At 43.1% G+C, this 22,927-nt stretch overlaps 1 protein-coding gene across 15 annotated transcripts in view; it reads right to left on the bottom strand.

Moving 5' to 3' along the window:
* MAPK8IP3 (mitogen-activated protein kinase 8 interacting protein 3) overlaps positions 1-22,927 on the bottom strand; it is an 82,033-nt gene that overhangs the window by 8,016 nt on the left and 51,090 nt on the right. For 4 of the 15 annotated variants that reach the window (XM_030958506.1, XM_030958515.1, XM_030958510.1 and 1 more), the window contains 17 exons: positions 19,865-19,876; positions 15,503-15,560; positions 14,403-14,555; positions 13,006-13,087; positions 11,111-11,262; positions 10,454-10,510; positions 9,755-9,925; positions 8,581-8,707; positions 7,653-7,748; positions 6,278-6,439; positions 5,190-5,355; positions 4,554-4,739; positions 3,759-3,942; positions 2,850-2,969; positions 2,501-2,581; positions 1,737-1,804; positions 514-662 (listed from right to left, as the gene is read on the bottom strand). In XM_030958506.1, the coding sequence (XP_030814366.1) occupies positions 514-662; positions 1,737-1,804; positions 2,501-2,581; positions 2,850-2,969; positions 3,759-3,942; positions 4,554-4,739; positions 5,190-5,355; positions 6,278-6,439; positions 7,653-7,748; positions 8,581-8,707; positions 9,755-9,925; positions 10,454-10,510; positions 11,111-11,262; positions 13,006-13,087; positions 14,403-14,555; positions 15,503-15,560; positions 19,865-19,876 (2,024 nt within the window). The remainder of the gene's footprint in view (positions 1-513; positions 663-1,736; positions 1,805-2,500; positions 2,582-2,849; positions 2,970-3,758; positions 3,943-4,553; positions 4,740-5,189; positions 5,356-6,277; positions 6,440-7,652; positions 7,749-8,580; positions 8,708-9,754; positions 9,926-10,453; positions 10,511-11,110; positions 11,263-13,005; positions 13,088-14,402; positions 14,556-15,502; positions 15,561-19,864; positions 19,877-22,927) is intronic. The other 11 variants (XM_030958521.1, XM_030958514.1, XM_030958520.1 and 8 more) reach the window with 8 other exon arrangements.

Here is a 22,927-nt window from a genome sequence, read left to right as displayed (position 1 = left end):
TGATAGAAAAGGAAAACACACAACTCCAGGATAAATTCCAAAGATCAAACTGCTTTGGCTCACTAATGTGAACTTCAGATCCAGCACTTCTTCTCTCCTCAATCAGAATTACTTCAAGCATTCTCAGATTTGTACCAAGACCACTGTACTGATTTTCACCCAAAAGGCTCTAAATATTGTTTTCTCTTAATGGGATCCCAGAGGCTTGCTAACTGTTCCTTTGTGCCATAATGCCTAAAGATGGAGAAGCCTTAGATTATATGTGAAGAGTCAGTGTAAAACAAACAACTATGTTTGGACAGTACATGGCCCCACAGACTCCCTAGTAAAGGCAAAGAAAATTGTCAGTTTATACTTTCTGATAGAATTATGCTCTGCAAAGGGAGGAAGGAACAAATAACCCCTGGCAGATTTGATCATAATATGACCCAGATTGACAATCTTGGTCAAGAGCTATTAAGAATAAATACAACACAAGTGTGTGCATGCATAGAAACGTATGTGCTCTCTTACCTCAATCTGCATTGTCTTCGGCTGGATAACATGGATTTTGTTCTTGTAGCCACACCAGACTCTATCATAGACCACAGCCATGCAACGGATGGAGTGGTGAGTGTGGCCAAGATCCATCAGGTGGTAATTACTGAGATCCCACTGACCATCTGAGTTAAAAAACAAGTGTGGAAAGATGCATCTCCTCCATGACATGTGAGCATACAACAGAATCCTCTACCTTTCTATATATATCTTGGTATACAGGCTTAGCTGATACTCAAATGCTCAGTTTGCTTATGTCTGTGACCTTCCTATGACTCCTGTTTCAGGCAAAGCCTTACACTTATGAAACGTAACAATACAGTTTAGTTTGATGTCCGACAGCACTCAAATCAGGCCAATTTAAACATCCTTTATTGCAATGAAGTGAACAGGCTTCCCCAACAAGTACAACAAAAGCAGTGAGAGAAGAGGGAAGACAGCTGAACAAAACTATGCAGAAACTTAAAAGGAAATGGGCCATACAGTCCTTGTGGTGGGGCTTCCTCACGTCACAGACCTTCAACATAATTCCCCCAATGTGTTAAATCCAGGAAAAGTAATCAGATCTCCCTTCTTCACTCTTATTTTTAATAACCCGGCAGATATTGTGTCCTTCACAGACAGGAAGCCTCTATGTCATGAAGCTTTATCTTATTTCTGATGGGAACAATTTTGATGTGTCAATGGTCAGGCTTGAGCTCATCACAAAGGCTGAATCAAAATTTGAATTGCACAAGCCCAGAAATCTCTATATTTCTGCTTGCTTAATGAACTGCTACTCAATGAATAACTAAGTTCTTTAGTCATAGTTAGCAAATCTCCATGTGCTGTCAGACGTGAACATAGCTAAGACTGTTCAAGCCATAGGGAAACAAAATCCACAGCAGTGAAGAGGACCAGAAATTGAATTTACTAAGTGTACCTCAAACAACTGCACAGCATATGTATTCCTGAAAGTGTCACATTTACTCCACATGTACAACACAGTACATACACATATTTTTGTTCAGAAAAGCTCAAGAAGTGGTGTTAGAGTACAGCTGAGATGGTTTAGGATATCAATGATGTGTTTAATAGCCATGTGTTTTAACTCGGTCTTTGTACCCCAGTAGCCAGCAACTTTCTCACCTTGGACGAGCGTTTAATCCACTGCTACACTTTCAGCCAAACTTTGTTTTCTCTATTACATTGATTCTTACCTTCTCCACGATGGAATATGGCTAGTGTTCCATCTGCCAGAGCAACCAGGACCCTCCCTTTCACATGCCTGAAATAACAGAATAGTAAATACATAAAAAATGCAGCAGAAATGAGGGACTCAAAAACTCTTCCTGCCATCCATACACACCATCTTTACATAGTCTCCAGAATTCCCAGTCAGTTTAGCATTGCAGGAACATCCTGCAAGAGGTCACACCTCTTACCTTCACTGCAGTAAGATCATCACATCTGTGAGTTTTCTGTTGAGGGAATTCTTCTCCTTCACAATACAAACACCACCAATTTCAACAAATTCCCCCTAATTTACCCCTCAGTGAAATTTTGCCTTTCTCCTCCCCACTTACTTCCTCTTGATATTGCCAGACATGTATTCACTGAATCAGGTCAGGACTACAACGGAGCAGAAAAAAGGACTGATATGAGGCTTTCCCATTACAAAAACCTTGGGAAACTTCTCTCACAAAACAAAGAAACACTTAGGAAAGCAAAGAAGAAGTTGGGGCTGCCACATCTCTTGGAAGTGTTCAAGGCTGGGAATGTGGATGGGGCTTGGAGCAACCTGGTCTAGTGGAAGGTATCCTTGCTCATGGCGGGGAGTTGAAACAAGAGGATCTTTAAGGTCTGTTCCAACCCAAACCATTCTCTGATTCTGTAAATCTACAACCAAGAGCTGATAATACCCTCTAAAGCATCACTCAGGCCCTAAACCTTCTCCTTCAGGTCCCTTGGAACCCACACTTACACCAGGCTCAGCACAGAGTCCTTCAGCTTTATTGAGTGCAGACACTTCTTCCAGTTGGACACAGCCGAGTGCACGTAAAGCCTGCGAAAGAGGACAAATTGGGGAGGGTTAGCAGCAGAGCCCCACACCTTCAGCCTGCTCAGGTTTGAGTCTTCCCTTCTGGTAGGAAAGGTGGAGGTGAGGTAAGAAAGTGATGTTAAATCCCTGAGACTATGGTGAGCTGAGCAATGAAATGAGGAATAGAAACCTTCTCCAGAAACAAACAATGAACAAAAGGTGTGTGGACTTGAAAAATAGAGCCCAGAGCAGGGACGTGACACATAGATCTGCCAGCCCAAGGGGAACACACCAGCCATTCTGAGCTCCTAGCCACATGGTGGGGGCGGCACTGGTGCAGGTCCCAGCATCCCTGGTTGACTCCTGATCTGGCAGTGTTGTGCTGGGCTCCATCTTCAGCTGCCCATTCTCCCTGAAGAGGCAAAAGAACGGTGTTAGAGATTTAGCAGCAGCAGTGCACAGAATGCCCACCTAGGCCCACAGCCTGGCACTCACAGACAGGTATGGGCCCTTGAAGGCACAAATCGCTTCCTTCTCTGGTAGTTTTCAACTGCAAATCTGCAATTTACAGTATTTCCTTTCTCCTCCCCTTACAAAACAACAAGTACTTCAAATCTACAGACCCCAACTGAGTTTAGCAAGACTATTACACAAACAATATTTTCTCTGTTCATTTTCAGCTTCAACAGAAGCAACACTGGCATTCAGGAACAATCTGCATCCAACACTTCCACCCTATTCTTAAGGCCATCACATCAGCATTGTTTGTCTTAAGAACTTTTTGAGTAGTGAATACACTTTCTTGGTTACTTTTACAGCACATCAAAGGTAGTCTGATGTGCTGTAAAAGTAACCAAGTAAATCAATCATAATTTCTACACACATTTGAGTAAGCTCTGTCAGTAAGAACATGAAGTGTACATGTACTTTGGGAGATCTGCCTTAACCACAGGTCTAAGTTCATAGTGAGAGGTCAAATATTTTCATTTTAACAGCTGACCCAGTCAGTTGCAGGCTGAGCCATGTCTGTTTTCATGACATTCTTTTCCTTCCCTGTTATCCCATCTATAAAATTGCTTGGGCACAAAACTGATAGAAGTCTGAACTTTATCAGAAGCTCAGGCTGCTTCTCTTATCACAAAGCTTATGAAAACAGATCAGTAATAGAACAGAACCATTATTCTGACCCCAGCTCACCTACCCGTTCTGCCTGAATGCCTGGGCTGGGATAGGGTCTGTGAACACATGCTCAGTGAGGGGCCCAGGCCGGGCCTGCGTCAGCTCTGCCTCACTGGCACTGCTTTCCGGTACCTCTGTAGCCTCTGTTGCCTCCTCAGTAGACTGAGACTGGTTGATCTTCCCATTGCAGACAGGAGCCACCTCACCTGGAGGACAATGAACAATGTGAAACCTGCTGAAGAATCAGTTGGTGAGTTAACTATACAGGTATCAGGCTGTCAATTCTTTGATTTATCTTTCCTTCCCAATCTCAATCAAGCCCTGAGCCTGTGCCACAGACACAGCAGCTCATCAGGTATCTTCTCCCTGGATGGGAAACAGACACTATTTTAAAGTGAAGCATAATCTATGACTAGCACAGCACAGCACTGGAAGGGCTCCAAGGCTGTCACTACAGTATGGAGTCAGCAAGGGCAGCAGTATGATTTGCATGTGAGCTTAATTGGCTTCCCAACACTCACGGAAGAAAGCAATCAGAACAGCAGCACCTGTAGCAGGGCAAACATCTCACATGCCCAAAATACTCTACTGTATGACTCCTGCAACCAGGCTGTAGCATGTGAATCAGAGAAGAAAGGAGGGCTCTAAGAAGAAATATACCAAAAGGGCCTTTGGTAGTCCTGTATCGTAGTAACAAAATTCTGGAGGCCTCTGAAGTGCTTAACTTGGAGACAAGAGGATGTGGCTGTAACACCATGAGCTCGTACAGGATAAGCTGTAATTGATATGTCACTAAATTTTACATCCCAAAACTTACTCTGTCCCTTGTCCAGAACAGGTGTGTCCCCACGCGAGGAACAGTTGCTTCGTGGCACATTGCAGCGGGTTGCACAACCCACCAGCGTGATCCCTGCCAAGACACCATCTGCTCCAGCTGACTCTTCGGGATTCACATCCCCCTCCAGGAAGATCTCGCCTGGGGGATAGTCACTCTCACTGGCCGCTGAAGGCAAAGAACAGGTTCTCATTAAATCAAGCAATCACTGCTAATTTAATGTACTCCTGAGGTCACCCTCATGATGGGAGATTCTGATCCTTCAGGGTTCACCACCCTGGGGAAGCACCACACCCATCCATCAGCAGCCTGATCCATGGCAGATCCCCTCATCCCTAATATCAGTATCCAACACAGGTACTGAGCCCTTCCATGCCCGACAAGGCTCACTCCTGCTTTCAGAAAACAGCCGATGTATACCAAAGCAAAGACTTACTGAACACTGAACAGGGAGAGATCTCCACAGAAAGGTCCTACAGGAAGGCAAGATCTGGGTTATGATTTTGGGAAACAATTACAGAACACAACACAGCCCAGGGGTTAGCTCCCAAGTGAGGACATCTATTACTCCTCAGTGGGGCAGGGACCCTGTCAGACCCCAGCCTGGGCTGCACTCACCGGGGATGCTGGAGATGCAGAGTACATGAGCGTTGCAGACAGTGAATTGGTCCACCACTGTGCCAGGCTGGTTGGCATCAATTATCACAACTTTACTGGTTGACAGCGTGCTAGTGAGGATCCAGACACGGCTGGATGTGGCATCCATCTCATGGAGCTCCTTCGCCTTTGGGAGAGCAGACACACATTGGCATGATCAGCACTTCTCTTGGATCAACCTGAGCTTAACAGTGCTTGGCAACACTTAGACATGGTGTAATTTATTTTAAATTATATATTCTATTCTACAGTAGAACTATAGAAGAAATTTTTCTTTTTTATATTGTTGTCTAATCAGTTATATTTTTATTTTTATTAATTTGATTCCATTAATGTTACTGCACTAGTATCCAGAGCACTGGCCAAAGAGCCTGTCTGACTCCTTAGGGCAAGAGCAATGGGGCCACTAATTTTTCTGTTGAGATGTCTGACAAATGTATCGCTGAAAATTCAGTCATCCAGAATGCTGTGAGTCTGGGATGCACACAACTGATCAGCTTAAGCAAGCTGGTCTTGGGAGAGTATAAGGCAGCAATATAAGACAGGTGTGGAGAAAAACCCTACAAACCAGACAGCATAAAATGCTGTATGATTATCTGCAAATTACAGCTTGGTTCTTTAAACAGGAAAAAAAAAGGAAAAAATCACTTCATGCTACCAAAAACCAGAATGGACTAAATCTCAAGAGGCCCAAATGGACTCACAGACCATGTTCTTTTAACAAAGCTTTCCCTGAATGTATTTATTAATTTACAATGATGAGGGCTATAAAATCTTCCTAGCAACCTCAGTCAAGCATTTCATTGCCCTTGTTATTAGGATTTTATTCAAAATTCCAAACGTTTCAAAAGCAAAAGTTGGAAAACTTTATACTGGGTGATTTGTCCCAGATCACACCTAAAGTTACAGAAGAGCCAGCACATCACAGCACAGTCCCACAAGTACAAGAACATTTTATGGCATAGTACAAAGATACTGAGAGAAGGGATATGGTAGGGATGAAATGAAAAAAAACATCAGAGGGAAAAAAATCCACTTTATTTTCTGACCTTTTTTTTCTCAGGAGATGTATGGTTACTTTTGTTGTTGTCACCTTCCACTTCCCTGTCACAGGTGAGAGGATCATGCCCAGGATCTAGTTTCTGCCCATTCCCAGGCTCCTGTTCCAAAGGTCTCCATCCTGAGAGATTTACTCCAGCTGCACACCACAGCTAAGAAACAGAAGCAGGAATCTGAACTAAGAATTCTGCAGGCTCCGTGGTGTCTTTGAATTTAGGCACCTTTGTGGAGAACTGTCAAATGTCAAACATCTAAAATATTTAGTTGGAAACACCAGATCTTTATGATTTCTACTAGAAGATATCCGGATTGATAAGAGGTAAGGCAGAGGATCTCTACCCAGCAACATCACTGCTTTTTAGTCACTGCAGCAATGCAAGCCAGGACATGACAGATGTTTAACGTGTTCAAACTGACAGAAGACAGGTTAAATGAGGTATTAGAAAGAGATTCTTTCCTGTGAGGGTGTGAGGGTGGTGAGGTTACCCAGAGAGAAGCCTGTGGCTGCCCCATCTCTGGAAGTGTGGAAAAACAGTCTGCTGGTTTAGCTCCCAAATAAGCAGTATTCTGAAATCAAATCCAGCTAACCTCCTATAAATAATTTCCAGGGAGCTTTTTAAGAGAATACCTGGAAGAGGACTACAGAAATACTAGATTTACCCAAAACCTTAAAGAAAAGATGCCGCACAGAACATTATCTAAAGATCACACCTAGAGTCTTCTAGAAACAACAGCATAAAAATTTTCTTACAATTTAACCATCAGGATGACTTCTAAAAATCATCTCTGAATGAAGTAATGACAAACTGACTATTTCAAAACAACCAGTTACAGCAGGTAAGTCTGCCAAAGATGACTGCTTATACCCAACTGCAATTCTACTCAAAACATTCAAGTATTAATAGATATGGCTTCACAAAAATCTACTCCAGATAACACTTGCCTGGTTCCAATGAATTCTGGTCAACAGTAAAATCTAAGGAGTGATGAAATGTGTTTTTACTTTCACTTGGTCATTTTCATGAATTTTTATATTAGTTTCCATTACACCTTGAGGAGTCTTAGCAAAAGCATTAGAAGCATAAAATGTTGCTGTTGTTGATGAATTGTCTCAAAATAAGCAAAAGATGTCAGGGAGCAGCAGGGAACCTAGCAACCAGAACCAGCTGAGAATTTTGTCTTAAAATACTTTTTCCTACATTCACTACAAACCACCATTCAAAAAAAGGAAGTGGAAGATAGAATTTGGAATATATAATGTCTAAATAACAGAGATTGTTGTAAAAATGGCAGGTTTAGTGACCCAAATCCCTTGCTTATTTCATGTCCCCTTTCTGGACTGCACGGTAAGCTGAAACAACATACCTTCATAGTTGGGTCCTTCTCTACTAGTGGGCGACAATATACAGGCACAGGGACATTTTTCATGCGAGTGTCTTCCTGACCACCATTAGGGCTCAGCTAGGGGGAGAGAAGACAAAAAAGACAGTATAAAGCTGCAAACACCGGGATACAGCAAGAGAGATGGAATCAGTGTGACAGAACCAACCAGAGGTGGCTGCTGCTGAGGCTTCCTATCACATCTTGTGTGAAACAAGAGTCCTTAAGGGGAGAGGAGCAGCACACCCAAGACACCATCTCACAATCATCAGTGCCCCAGTGATGGCTCACAGAGGCTACACATTGCCCTGCTGAAAGAGAAAGGATGCTCCCTGCAAAGACTCAGGACAACTAGCATTCCTTTCCATCATGACAGTTGGACTTGATCTTAAAAGTCTTTTCCAAACTTAATGCCTGTATGGCCTGAAACCTCCAAGCCATGCTGCCAGGCTCCTCCCTTTCAGGAGGTCTCTGACCAGTTAAATGTGTCACAAGCCAACAAATGAGGCTGGTGTTGTTTGATTTTGTGTTACTGATGGGAAGAAGTGGGCATAAACTGCATTTGGTTTTCATACTAAATGACTGTTAAGTTCTCAGAGTATAAATGAAATAACTAATGTTCCAGCCCAATTATAACAAAAGAAATTTAGTTTAAAAATACCTGGATTCTGGTTTAGGGCACTTTTGGTTTAGGGTACTTTTTGGTTTCAGTACTTTCATGCAGAGGAATCAAAGTCCCTCCATTGACTTTGGTGGAGATATACAGAACATCACTTTGGTCTGTGATGGCCTACAATTATCATACAAACAAAATATGCACATGGTACATCTAAATTAAATAGTTAATGACTAAGGTCCCTAGTTAATGACTAAAGTCACCTTCCAATCAGCCTGTCCAGAGCATGGTCCCTACCTGCTTGTACTTGGCTGGGAGGCTCCAGCCACAGGCCTGCAACCGCCCATCATCGTTCCGCACGTGCTCCCGAACCTGACGGTACTGCTCTCGCTTCTGCTCACGGCGTGCCGAGGACGTGCAGTCACTGAGGAGAGAAGCACAGCGTCATCCAGCTGATCATTAAAGAGAGAAACTGAGGGTGAAGGGAGTGTGGCCAGTATCAGGGAGGGCACACACAGCAAACCAGACCCAACTGTGAAAAGAGATGTAGGGAGTCAGAGACAGAAAAACTGTGTTGAGAAACAGACACAGGCAGTTCTGACCCATCACCTGAGCAATGTGGCAAGCCAAGTCATTGTCATCACCTCTTATGATGTTCCAAGAGCCCTTCAAAAACAGGTTTTAGAGAAGGATGGCACAGCATGACTGTGAGATGTCATAAGAGAAAAAGACGGAATAAGGGCAATGGGTATCTAAAAAGTTTAAATTTACCCTTCTACAAGATCCAGTGTGTTTTCAACAAATCCTTTTTATTGTAGAAGTTATCCTACTTTACCACCACATTCTCCAAAGTCCTTCCATAAAAACACACTCCATGTGGAACCAAACAACCAATGCAGAACACATTGTGAAGTCATGTAGAGCACTGAAGAGTTTTGTCCCTTCATCTCAGCAACACAAAGAATTTGGGTAAGACTGTAGTAGCGATACCCAGAGGCTCATTTTTAGCATGGTTTAAATTAAAACCAACTACTGGAACTTTAATGTGCTGTGGAGAGAACTTTTATCTTCATTTAAACCCCTTGTCAAAAGGGTTGTGCAGACATTTCATTCCTTTGTCTTGATGCTGCCATCACACTCCACCACAAAAACCCTCCTTCATTCCATCCCAGTCTGCAAATACAAGTGCAGAACTATTGTGGGGCCACCTGGAGCTCCCATGGTCCCTGCTGAGATGATCCATCATGGCCTGAAAAGCCATGGATACTGTATGTTTGGAAGGACAAGGTTTGCTGAACCCATCCATATAGTAACTGATGAGTGAAAGCTCAGGGAGATAAGCCACAGAGAACAAAGACATACTAACATCACACAGACTGTTTCCAAAGTGGAAAACAGCTTATTTCAAACACTGCTGTTCTTTGGGAGCGCTGCAGGGGAGCCTGGCTTGACACACAGCCCTGTAACTCACTCGTCAGGGAAGAACTCGAGGGTGCGGCTGCCGGAGGAGATCTGGCACATGGTGTGGCTGCGCCGCTGGCTGAACCCCGCCGTGGTGGGAGACTTGTAGTGGATATTCACAGAGGGGTAGGTCCTCTTTGCTGGGGGAGGACTGGAGGAAGAGCTGAACAGACGGCTGAAGCTAGCGACAGAAAAGGGCCAACAAGTAAGAGAAAAGGTTCCTGGGGAGACAAGCACCATAGATACACAGAAAGGGAAGCAAGAGGTTGGGATCAAAGGCTGCAAGCCTGTCACAAAAACTGCTCTACTTCAAACTCAGACCTACATTCTTGGTTTGATTGGCATAAGGTGTTTTTAGCTTCCAGAAATAGGTACCTTCTAAAAACAGCCCTTTATTACAACTGACTGTGAGTGTGTCCTCATAAACCAGGACAGAGTATGAAAGTTTCCATTCCAGGATACTCATTAACTTTTTCAGCTTGTGAAACAAAGTCAATGAGCATGGTCAGATTTGATTTTAACTCCACTAAGGACAAAGGAAGCCCTTGAAGGCAAAAGGGTTAAGTGAACAACCCTTTTGGGGATTGAAGGCAAAAGGGTTAAGCCAACTTCTATCTGACATTAATTTCAGAGTCTATTAAGTTGTCTGAAGTAGAAATGGCAACACTCCCTGTTTTCTTAATCTTGCATGAACCACCAAAGAACTTACAACTGCCAAATGGTGGATTTCTTCTTCTCCTGCACGGATGGGTGCTCACGGGAAGCTCTATGGACAAACACAGCAGAACCAAGTTAATTTCTGCATCTCTGCCAAGCATCAGGTCATTTCCATCAAGGAAGCCATGTTGAAAGTCAGAATTCATTCTAACATGTTTCAAAAGACACCAGGGAATGGGACATGCCCTGGTCTTCAATGCAAGCACATCCAACCACTTTAAGTAACAAGGCTCATGTGAAAGGCAAGTAAGTGTGTTTAACGTGATTATCAACTCCCTGTAAAACTGTCTGCCACAGACAGTGTGGGAACTACAGAACCTAGCACTGGAGTCACTTCAAGCCGTAGCCTTTATAACTCATCATTCAGAAGCAATACTCCTCCCTAGAGCTTCTCCCAGATTAATAAGCACACAAGAAACAAGCAAGACAAACAACTGTCCAGTGTCCCCAAATAAAGGTGGTAACACGAGATTTGCAGCCCAGGTTCAGGAACAGGAAAGAAAGAATTGGTATTAGAAGAAAAGCATCTACAGTCTGGAAAACTTCCAGTACTTCTCAACCCTGTGTTGGTAGGGGTTGCATTGACCACAAGGTAAAACATGAACAGGTTCTGTCCTAAACAGGAATGTTACCCAACACCCAGCCTCACCTGATCATCTCTGTCCACCTGACAGCCTCCTGAAGCTCCATCAGCCTCTCCTTGTACTGGTTGCGCTCCATCAGGACCCGGGCCATCTCCACACGGGTGAAGCGACGGCGCTGGGCAATGGGAATGTTGTCCTGCAGAGGGGAGGAGCACTGCTTCAGCCAACAAAAGATGGAATGGGATTGAGGTTAGTACCAGGCACGTCAGGGACAGACACATACTTGTTAGTTCTTCTCCTGCCCTGTTTGATTTCATCCCCATTTCCCACTCCCCATATGAGGAGATAATTCAGACAGTGAGCTCCAAACTATGGCCATTGGACCTCCATGGGCTCAGCAAACCCATGCAAACTAGAATGAGAATCACCACCAACTTGAACACATAACTCTCGCATACACAGACCTCAGTGTGGGACTATTGCCAGCAAGGTGCTTTGATAGTCTGCAAGGAATGGTAAGAATTGACAGTGGTCTGTTGGTCCAGAAATTTGGAAACCAAAGATTCAATACATAGCAAAGCCAGTCACAAGCAGCAGGGAGCACCACATAATGCCACCTGCCCTCTCAGGAGGACTGCAAGGAGGTTTTCTGTTAGTACAGATGGATAAAGGTAGGATACAGGAAACTAAGGAAACACCTTTTCCTCTTTGGTGACACAAATTGACCTTCCAATGAGGGCAGAGGCAGCTTTGGGTTGGGAACAAAATGAGTAAAAGTCTGTTTTGTCTCTTTTGAAAAGTGGAAAATGAGAACAACATGACTAAAAAAATATCTGCCCAAAATAAAGACTGCAAGGGTTTCGGGAACTCATTACTAGGAGGTGGCACATGGTTGTGCTAGACTGTGGCAATTCCCAAGCTCAGCCTGGCTGGTAAGTGCTGCTGAGAGCTGGAACAGCACAAATTAACCAAGCCCCTCTCTAGCCTCCCTGGACTTTGAATCAAATCTGTATGACTAGTCAAAACAAGAACTGTATAAACAAAAAGGAATTTGTCAATTATTTTTTAAATTATAAAAAGAACCAGACCTCCTGTCCGTTCAACTGAAAACAAATCCAACTCTCTTTAGCAGCTCATGAGCACACCTTGAAAATGTTCCCATCTACCTAAATTCTCAACAAACCAAGTTCACTCCAAATAAGTCAAGATATCTAGGCTAAAACTGAACCTGTCTGATACCTTGTGTAAGAAAGAAATAGTAACATGACATAAATAAATGTATTGAATTCCTTGTCCTAGCAGGGACATTTACAAGGAAAATCTTGTTACTGCTTGATTTGCCTTTTTTTTTCCAGCTACAGTTGGTCTTTGTTGAACAGCCTCTATCCCAGTCAAAACAGTTTCAAGAGCTGTCCTAGAAGAACAGCCCATGAGCCTTCTCTGCCTGTACGTTGTAACACGCAATACTGGCTTATTGAAAAGAATTAACAAGAAAAACACAGCACTAAGACATGGTGGTAGTCACTCCTGCAAAGCTGACTGTGTAAGCTGGATTTCAGTGCATGATGTCCTCACAGCTACATCTTCACTGCCTACATGGGGACAGGCTCTTCTGGAGAAGCCTGACAGTCATAACACCCTGAGAGAATACACACTGCACACTAGATTTTGATTCTAAATTAGGATGGTATTGAGCAGGGCAGTGCTCTAGCACTCAGCCACAGAAACTACATCCTGCACAGTCATACTGCCACCGGGTCAGCTGCTCCTCTGTGCCAGATTCTGGTTTGAAAGTTGTATGAAGGGATTTAATGTTCATCAGCCACAACCCATTCACCACCCTTGCCCTCATTGCTAACAAAGGTACATCAGTCTGCATCTCAGGACTCATACACATGAAGCAATACAGGTAAGTAAATCAACCCCCTTTCCCCGCAGGCATTTTAGTAATGTCATATACCAATTCTGTACAGAGATAGCTGCTTACATCCTCCACCTCCTCTTTGGGCTCTCGTCGGGCAACAATTGCTTCAGATTTCACTCTAGGAAACAGGAAGAAAGGGATCAAAACAGCAAGTGACTCCATGGCTGGCTCTGGGAATAGAACCAGCTATGGGAAGTCTGGCTGCATCCATCACCATGTGTACCAAGTGTACAAATTCTGAGATGCTTCTCTGGCATTTTCCCTCCCTCTTCCACCACATTACTCCGAAGAGCTTCATCGACCTCACCCCTTATTTTTCAAACATTTGTTGTGAGCACCAAAATACTGACCACTGGAAGAATTCAGCCAGTTTCTGTTTCTGAACCAGCATCTACATTCAAATATTTGATGAGAACTGAGCCATTTTCGATAGGGAAAATTCTGGCTTAAATGCTTCTGCTGGACTGCTTCTGGTTTCAGCAGATTCTCTGATTCTTTGTGATTCAATACAGTTAAAAAGCCCCTAACATGAAGAACAGTTTCCCAAAATGGTAAAGAACACCAAACCCTGATAAAAAATACTGAAAGTATTTGAGTGCTTTCAGTTTCTTTGAACTCCTACTTTATGAGGCACTACAAAAGGCATTTTAAAAATCTCCCTGCTTGCAAGACTACTTTCATTTCATACATTCTGGACAATAAAGAGACCAGTCTGTGTTATTCTTGGTGATTCTGAGCTCAGACTACAGAACCTTCTAGATTTCAGCTGGATAACAAACCCTGTCCTCTGCCCTGAGCACCTGCAGTCATGCACAGCCAACCACAATGGAACAGTTCTGCTCTGAGTTCCAGGAGGCAGTTTTGTGTGTATAGATGTGAAACCATCCCAGGCTTTGCTGGGCAGTTGGGCTTTAGTTTCTCTAGTTTGAAAGGAAGATATAAATATTCTAAATTCTGATACATACTCCTGTATCAGAATTTAGAATCTCTTCTGCCTCTTCTCAGTCTTAACATGAGCAATGAAACAATTACTGATATAGGCATTTAAATATTTCTTGTGCAACTCTGTATGAGCTCTTTCAGTAAATGAATGGGCATTTACTTCTCTCACAGCTAACCTGGCTGCTAGGAGGATCAAGTTCTTGGCAGTTTCCTTCAAAATTATTGGTCTTGAAACTCCCCTTATTTGGGTGGTTTTGGTTGTTGTTAATTGGTTGGCTTTTAATTGCAAATTTACACCGTAAATGCTCCACTCCAGGGAGCCTAGGTTTGGAGCTGCTCCTTCAGAATCCTAATCCTGCCTTCCTGTGCTCTCTAAAGTACCTTTGAATGACAATGCTAATCCCACGAATGAAACAGCCAGGGTAAAACAGAGGAGGTGGGTTTACCACTCTTCACTCCCAGTTCCTTGGGGCAGGGGGGTAATCACTCACCTCTTCAGCTCCTCCTCCAGCTCCTTGACTCTGGTTTCTATTTTGGCTTTGGCCTGCTTTGTTGCTTCCAGTTCTCCCTTCAGCACCTCCTGCTCACCAGACAGCTGGTCCACCTTGGCAATCAAATCATTCTTCACAACGTTCAAAGCATTTCTTAAAGGTGTGAAAGGGACAATAAGCAAAAATGCCCCAAACTAGCAGTTGTCCATAAAAGAGATCTTTAACTAAAGTCACAGATGCTATTAGGAAAGTTGAAACAAGTGTGTTTAACAATTCAGTCCAACTATGACTCAAAGGAAATTAAACTTTGGGAAGATGGAGCTCCAGAAGAACAGAGAAGTCACCATAATTGTTCAGGACAATTATGCATCCTGACTAACAAATCAACCTCTCCTTCGGATGACGACAGAACACTGAAGAAGGTATATGTAGAGCAACCTATCTTTTTTGGCAGAATGAAAGTCTGAAATACGCCCTTCAGAACTGCTGTCATCTGCAATTGAGGATAATTGCAGATGATGGCAATAGAAATACGCATTTCCAATCAGCTCCAAAACATCTTACATTTATAAAATCAGTAGCTTCCCATCACAGTAGGTTCTCAGCTCTCCCCTGGGAGTACTTGGCCTTCCTCTTCCCATCTCCTCAACTTTAATAGCTGGTTTGCCAGCTTTTCTCAAAAACCAGCTTCATTACATTGTCTGCTTCTCCTCCATCAACTATGAAATATTTAAGAACTCAACAATGATTTTTTTTTTCCTAATGACAAACCTTGCAAATAAAACCTTATTATCAGCAACATCCTCACAGAGGCTCAGACCAACACATGGATTCCCACTGAATTTAAAGCCTGAAACTTATCTCAGATGGCATCAGGCCCTACCAGCACGTGCCTAGAGGCTTTATCCAAGTGTCTGCAGAAAGGAAACAGCTAGGAAATAGCTTAGGAGAGCAATTCTTCTTCTACAAGTGAAGGAACAAGTATTCAGGACAACCAGTTAGATAAGCAAGTGAGAAAGGAGTTTTGGCCAAGACCTACTCCAAGGTGACATCTTGTTTATAACCAGGCAGGTAGGTCAGAGAATGCGACAGTTCCTTACTTGGTCTCCAGCAGCTGAGAGTTCTCCAACAGCAGATTGCCCACTTCTTTGCCCATTCCTGAAAAGAAAGGCCAGGTAGTTTTCACCTGCTCTCCTAGAAACATGCAGCTTTTGTGGCACTGCCTAACTTACGCCTTAGAAAAAGAAATCACTTTTGTTAGCCTTCCCTAGATTCCTGTGTCCTGTGTGTAAAGTGGAGTGTCTCTACCTGAATGACCAAACAGCACCAGCAAAGACACCCATGTGTCCTGTAGAGAATCCAAACTCAGATCTAGCTTCTCACCCCAGTCTACACAAACCTCTTTGGGAGGGACAGAGGGGAAAGCTTCACTAATACCAGTAAGGGAAGTCAAAGCAGGAACTCCTGATTCAGCCATGAGCTATTGCAAACAGTTTTTATCATTCCTCACACAGAACGAAGGTAGACTTTATGGGTTTTTCACAGAGGACAGCAGAACACTGTCCAAGTTGCTGTCCTGCACACTAGTGATTTTCTTCCTTTCTTAGTATAAGCCAAATTTTCTGTTTGCATGATTTGGGATCATGGTTGTGATGAGTTTCATGCACATGAAAGGCTTCCCCATTATCGACCATTTGCTAGAGCAATTTCAATAGGACTTCAGATTGTCCCTTGCTACACCTAGCTCTAACAGCTTTCTCACAGATGTTTAAAATGTGATGTCTTGGTTCCACCACTTCAGACCCATAGTCAACATTACAGCAGACACTCTGCACTTGCACTTGGGCATCCATGTACAGCTGCAGTCTGCAGACTGGTTTACAAGAACACTGACACATCTGGGGCTAAGAGTGAAGGTTGAATTCAGTATTTCATAAAACCAATGAAATTTAGGGACCAAAAGCACATCTGGATTGTTTCCCACTGCCGGGGACTTGCTGAGTCCCAGGGTCTCTGTCTTATAGTGAGGAACAGAGGCCACCTGAGAGCTGAAGGCAGAGAGGCCTCTCCCTGTTGCAGGACAGTGCTAAGGGGTGCAGCTCATATCTCACCACAGGTCCCAGAGCATGAAGAAGTCTCCCCACAATCAGTATTTGTCCTGCCCTCTGAACTCTCTCTTCTTTCATAGCAAAGACATCAACAGTCTTCATGATACGTCATTTGCTGATTAATTAGTATTTGCATAAAATAAAAACAACACAAACTTGAATTAAACAGAAGTTAGAGGAACATGGCAGGGCATGAAAAGTGAGAACACACCAAAACACTCCAACACACAGATCCTCTTCCCACAGTTAAATGGGATGAATTTATGATGACAAAAGCAAATTCCCAGCAAGAATGAGTAAGAAGCAGCATTTTCAAAAAACTTTTGAAAAATCAATGGCAGACAATTAATCACTTTGATGTTTCAGGCCAATGTGTGTCAGAGAATATTCCAACACACAACAGCGGGAAACACTAATATCAATGCAAACTACAGTGTGTTTTGGGTTGGTAAGGTGAAGGATCCATAGCCCTTTTTTTGTTGTGACATGCCGCATAGCAGTCAGAAGACTCAGAAGTCTTCAGTTCATTGAATTTTTTTCTTGCTTATTTTTAGTGATTTTACAAATAATCAATTAAATATTTAGCCTGTAAGCCATAACATTGGCACAAGAACATTAAAGGAACTGAAGAACATCAAGGGAAGAGCTCACCCGCACCTTTTTGGATTAAATATTTTTCCTTCATATTCTTGAGTCATCCCTCTCTGCAGTTGTTTTTGGGAGACAAAAATTCTGGGGAAGAGGGTGAGCTACCATGCCAGAACTAAAGGCCACACAGCATTCCATCAGTATCCTTCACCACAGCTTCTACTTTTGTGTGATGCAGTGACAGCCCAATGCCTTAACCATCTAGAGGTCAGAAAGGCTCCTCTGGCAATAAAGAACAAGAGGAAGCCTACAAGAGCCATGGAATGGCACCACAAGATCATCTTGCACAGGCCGTAATGGGACAGCTCCGCTCATGGGAAGAAAACTTTCAGTTTTCAACCCTTTGGGGCATGGAGCAAAGGGAGGTGAGGTCTGGGCAAAGCCCTGTCCAGCAGAGCATCTACACCATATTCATCTCACAGCCAGGCAAAGTGTGAAGCATCAAAGCGGATAATCAACTACAATGAAACAGACCAGAATCCCCAAACCACCTCTACAGAGCAGCTGCATCCTGCTTCTTGGAGAGGTGCCACCACCACAAAAAACCAAACCAAGGTGATGCAAGACATATGGATGAATGATGAGTGGATAAAAGGAATGCAGAAAAAAATGCACAAAAAAAAGAGAAGAGAAGAGAAGAGAAGAGAAGAGAAGAGAAGAGAAGAGAAGAGAAGAGAAGAGAAGAGAAGAGAAGAGAAGAGAAGAGAAGAGAAAGAGAAGAGAAGAGAAGAGAAGAGAAGAGAAGAGAAGAGAAGAGAAGAGAGAAGAGAAGAGAAGAGAAGAGAAGAGAAAAAAAAAAAAAAAAAAAAAAAAAAAAAAAAAAAAAAAAAGAAAAAAAAAAAAAAAAAAGAAAAGAAAAGAAAAGAAAAGAAAAGAAAAGAAAAGAAAAAGAAAAGAAAAAGAAAAGAAAAGAAAAGAAAAGAAAAGAAAAGAAAAGAAAGAAAAGAAAAAGAAAAGAAAAGAAAAGAAAAGAAAAGAAAAGAAAAGAAAAGAAAAGAAAAGAAAAGAAAAGAAAAGAAAAGAAAAGAAAAGAAAAGAGAAAAGGTAAAAAGGCCTTTGCCTTACCAAAGAAATCATCCCGTACTATGAGAGCCATCCCATACGAGAAAGGGAACAGAAAGAGATGGGGACAAAGGGGAAGAAAGGAAGAGAAAAACAGCAGCCATTAAGTACCAGTCTGTAAACAGCAAACAGAGCAACTCGTCAGCACATGTATAGTGTGTACACATGATGCTTGGTAGAAAGTTATCTTGTTCTGCTGCAGCCTGACCTAACAGGGACTTTACTTTAGAGTGTCACAGAACGGTTTGGGTTGAAAGAGACCTTTAAAATTCATCCATTTCCAGTCCCGTGACATGGGCAGGGACATCTCCCACTAGACCATGCTTCTCTAAGCCCCACCCAACCTGGCCTTGAACACGCCTAGGGATGAAGCAGTCCCAGTTTCTCTGGGCAACCTGTGCCAGGGCCTTACCACTCCAAGTGCAAAAAAAATTTTTCTTATATCCAATCTAAATCTTCCTTCTTTTGTTTAAACCATCACCCCTTGTCCTATCACAACAGATGTCAGGATAAGCTTGAGATGACCTCATCTGCTTCCTTCATCTTCATGATTTTCCCTGTATGATACATCCTTGAGTTTCCCATCGCCACAACAAAGGCAGGTCAATAGACATTGTGAAGAGGATGAAGAAAGGACAGTAGCAGGGGGAAAAACACAAAAGGGGGCTGAGTATCAAAGCCTTCGTCTGACCTAAAAAGGCCCAAATCCACCTCCACACTGCAACAAACTCCAACCCAACTTCAGTGGGAGGTTTTCTGAGGAATGTTCACACAAAATGTGGCTTACAGTAAAACTAGTTTGAATGAGAAGAAGGGATGATGCCATCCCTTTCTTGGTATCGTCACAGAGCCCACACTGAGCAGTGCCGGGCACAGGGACATGGCAGAGCTTGTTAGCACATGACACTATTGCAGCTGCCAGGTCACCACCTTTACTACAGGGCAAATTTTACCCAGTTTGCACTGTAATCAAGAGAGATTCCCTTGACTTCAACTGAAATTGCACCAGGGCCCAAGCATATTTTTCAAGCAGGTGCAAACCTGATGGCAGAGCATGGCCCTAGGGCAGTGAGCAGCCTCCCCCAGCAAAGGACAGAGCCATCACCCATCTCCTGAGACAGAAAGGCAAAGTTTCCACCAAAGACAGAGGCTTTGCCACTCTAACCCATCACAAAAGTGTCTTTAATGTCACTACAATACCCAAAGGGGGTTGTTTTGCACCAGGTAACCCCCCACAGCCACTGGCACATGAAGGACTCCTCACAGCACAGGCCATGGAGATTACAGTGGGATCCTCACTCAGTCTGTGCCCACTCGATCTCTGCTACAAGTACCCTTCTTGGCAGAAAAAAAGCCCTTTGAGCCCCAAGACCTTGAGTGACAGGCTAGTGCAACACTGTGGACCAAACCTGCCCACAGCCACAGAAGAGAAAGTGGGTTGAAAGGTGGCAGGAATGTGAGCAGAGCAGGGACCTCCTGCTGCAGGGACCCACCAGTGTGAGGCAACCAAGCAAAGTGAGGTGGGAGAAGTCTGCAAAGCCAACTGTGTTTGGACAAGAGCAGGGGAGTATCACACGTGTATACCACAATATCCGACCTCAAGCAGAAAAAAGAAACAAGGAGAACTGAGCAGGAGATACACACCTGAGAACTCCCCTATGCGCCATGTCCAGCGAAGCACAGAGAGACAAGGGAAAAAGGAAGTGAAAAAGGACCATCAGTGACTAAAACCAACAAAATCAAAATTTTGTCAAAAAAAATTAACAATGATTCAGCCATTTCAATGTCAAAAGGCACGAAATAGTAAGGACAGGACCTGCCATAGCTGTTGATGGCATGACTCTACATATAGGACAGAAAAAACCCCAAGGAAAGGTAACCCATGGTACAACTGCAGCCACCCACCTCAGCTATCCCCAGATTTCCAGATTTGGATCTGAGGCAATCAGATCTTCCTGGACTGGGTAAACCTTTATTATGTCTTTATTTAGTCAACTACCACTAAATGCAGAACAGCTCATTCCCACTACCTCTCACTTCCCCTCACCCTGCAATTTTAACAACTGTATCTTCTGACCATAACTGTGCTCTTCAGTGACACTTCAGCTTGCAAAAGACAACTGATTGCATTTAAAACCTTTTTTTTGTATAGTGTAGCACTGGGACTTAGTTTGATAATCTCATTTCAACTTCTGTACACAATACTGTATATAAACTAACCACTAATAACACTGCATTTCTGTCTTTACTACAGACCCTCTGCTCTTTAATTTCCAAAGCAAATATAGTTGGTTATCCTAAACCTGAATCACAGAACGGTTTGGGTTGGAATGATCATCCAGTTCCACCCCCTGCCATGGGCAGGGACACTTTCCACTATCCGATGTGCTCCAAGCCCCCTCTAACCTGGCCTTGGATACTTCCAGGGATGAGGCAGCCACAGCTTCTCTGGGCAATCAGCTCACCACTGTCACCACCCTCAGTAAAGGGCTTGTCCACTGAGCACACCCACACTGCTGTGATCGTTTGTGTCTGGAAACACCTGGGATAAGGAAGAGCAGGAAGGGGGATCTGGTAGAAGGGGAAGCTGAGAAAAGGGGAGATGGGAGAACAGGAACCTACCCAGGATCACTTGTGATTAACAAGTGTATATGCAGGAAAACTGCCAACTAGTGCTCCCAAGTCTGTAGGAGAAATAAGGGAATTTGGTTCTCAATGTTCATTAGTAAATAATTGTTCTCACTCCACATTTTCCTCCAGAATACTTCCTATATCCCATGTATGTAAAGCAGTATTAGAGGCCAGAGGAAACCCACATGTTTTGTGGGTTTTATTCAAAATAATAAAACATGAAGAGTGCCAATTATGTACCAGGAATAAATGGGATTTTCCATTACAGAATCAGACTTGACTGCCAGCCAGTGTTCAAGGGTAATTTCTATAAGTCCTGTTCTTAAGGTCATCTTTAATTAAATTTCTCTTTCTTTAAGGAACTGAGACAAAAAAAAAAGAGAATATTCTTTACATATTGACTGCCAAGTTTTGAGAGACTGGAGGAAGTAATAAGTCTTCACTTAAGTGAGCTTAGAGTCATTCATGAATTTGATTTACAGAAAGAAGCGAGCTCCAAACATGACCTAGAGGACTCTTTCAGCTTGTGTATTTTGTCCCTATACCATGTTCATAAAGCACCATTTCCTCTTTGTCTCTGCAGACTCAAAAGTACAGCACAAAGAGAGAACATTCTACTGAAGAAAAAAGGCAAAATTTTGGATTATGTTGACAGATTTTTGTCAGCCCTAAGATCTAGCCCTTTGCTTCTATCTTTACCAGACTTTCTTGTGTGCTTTCTATAGTGCAAAGACAAAAAAAAGTACCAGTCTCATTTGCTGTTGAGAGACACAACCCCTGAGATCTCTCTGTGCTTCCTCTCTCTTTACAACCAGCAATGTTTGTGTTCATTTTAAAAACATCTTTATGTACCAAAGTCAGTGGCCAGAACTCAGCAAAATGATTAATTAGATCAATGTTGATCACAAAACAAGGCATAGTCCATCTCCCATATTTGAAAAGGAACCAGTCATCCTATTTTGCTGGCCTGCCATTGGATCACCTGAAAGGGTTCTGCATCTCTGCTCAGGCAAGAAAATGGTCCCAGTACAGAAATGTCCTCCTTGTACGCCATGCTGCAGTCTTCAGAAACTACACTGTGATCTTCAGGGCCCATGCTTACATGGCCACTGTTCAACAAAGTCTTTGTACATTTTATTGCAAGACGTAACTCCAAGCAACAGACATCTCAGAAGTGAAGCACCTTTGACTTCATCTGAGACTGTAGTGAACAACCATGCAAGATTTGGGCAAAAAAAACTTTTGGCCCTTTGAAAAAAACAGTCTGCATTTCTTGCTGATCACTGGGTCAGGCTACAGGGTAATCCCAAGGGGAAGTGGATTTCCAGAAGGCAGGCTTCCAAAGTGGGAAGCACGTTGTCTGAAGCTGTTCATACACCGAGTAAGTAATTTTCCAGAATAGTAACTCTTCCAAGCCAATAATATCTGATACCCCAGTCATTTTGGGGGGGAGAAAGAAAGCAGCAATTGGCACAGTGATTAGCAGACAGAGTCGCAGAATCAACTGAACACTCCTTGATGAGGAAGGAGTGGACAGGATGACCAAGATAAAGCAGATATTCAACGGCAAGATTATCCATGGTTTTAGTGTTTTGATTCTGCTAGGAATACAGCTGCTGATAATGTATGAAGCTGGCTAACTAAAATTCATTCCACAGCTTTAACCATCACATGTAGTTCCTACTGTCAACCTTCCCTTTAAGCAAGAGCCCCAGCCCTTCTGCAAATGGCTACTAGCATCCAGGGGATTCTCAAACCTGGAAATCTTGCTTTTCCTTCAAAATTCTTAATTTTGTAAATATCTGCACAGACTGGCTCCCACTGCAGGCAGAGTAAGCCTGTGTGCTCATCCTGAGTCTTCTGCAGATTTTTTTTTTATTCTGGCAATCTTGAGTTGAAGATGAAACAATAAATGATTTTATGCTTTAGGCAATGGCATGAGGGCTCTCATACCTGCTGTATGATTTTTAAAAAAACCAACCCAAACCTACTCATATCAAAAAGCTATTGCGAGCATTCTCATGATGGTCTGATTCATGTTCTTAATTCCAGTCACACTATTGACTATAATAGTAC

Source organism: Camarhynchus parvulus, chromosome 14 (assembly GCF_901933205.1).
Source record: "Camarhynchus parvulus chromosome 14, STF_HiC, whole genome shotgun sequence".
Lineage (NCBI taxonomy): Eukaryota > Metazoa > Chordata > Aves > Passeriformes > Thraupidae > Camarhynchus > Camarhynchus parvulus.
Note: the sequence above shows the minus strand (reverse complement) of the source record. Positions and strands in the feature narration are given on the sequence as shown.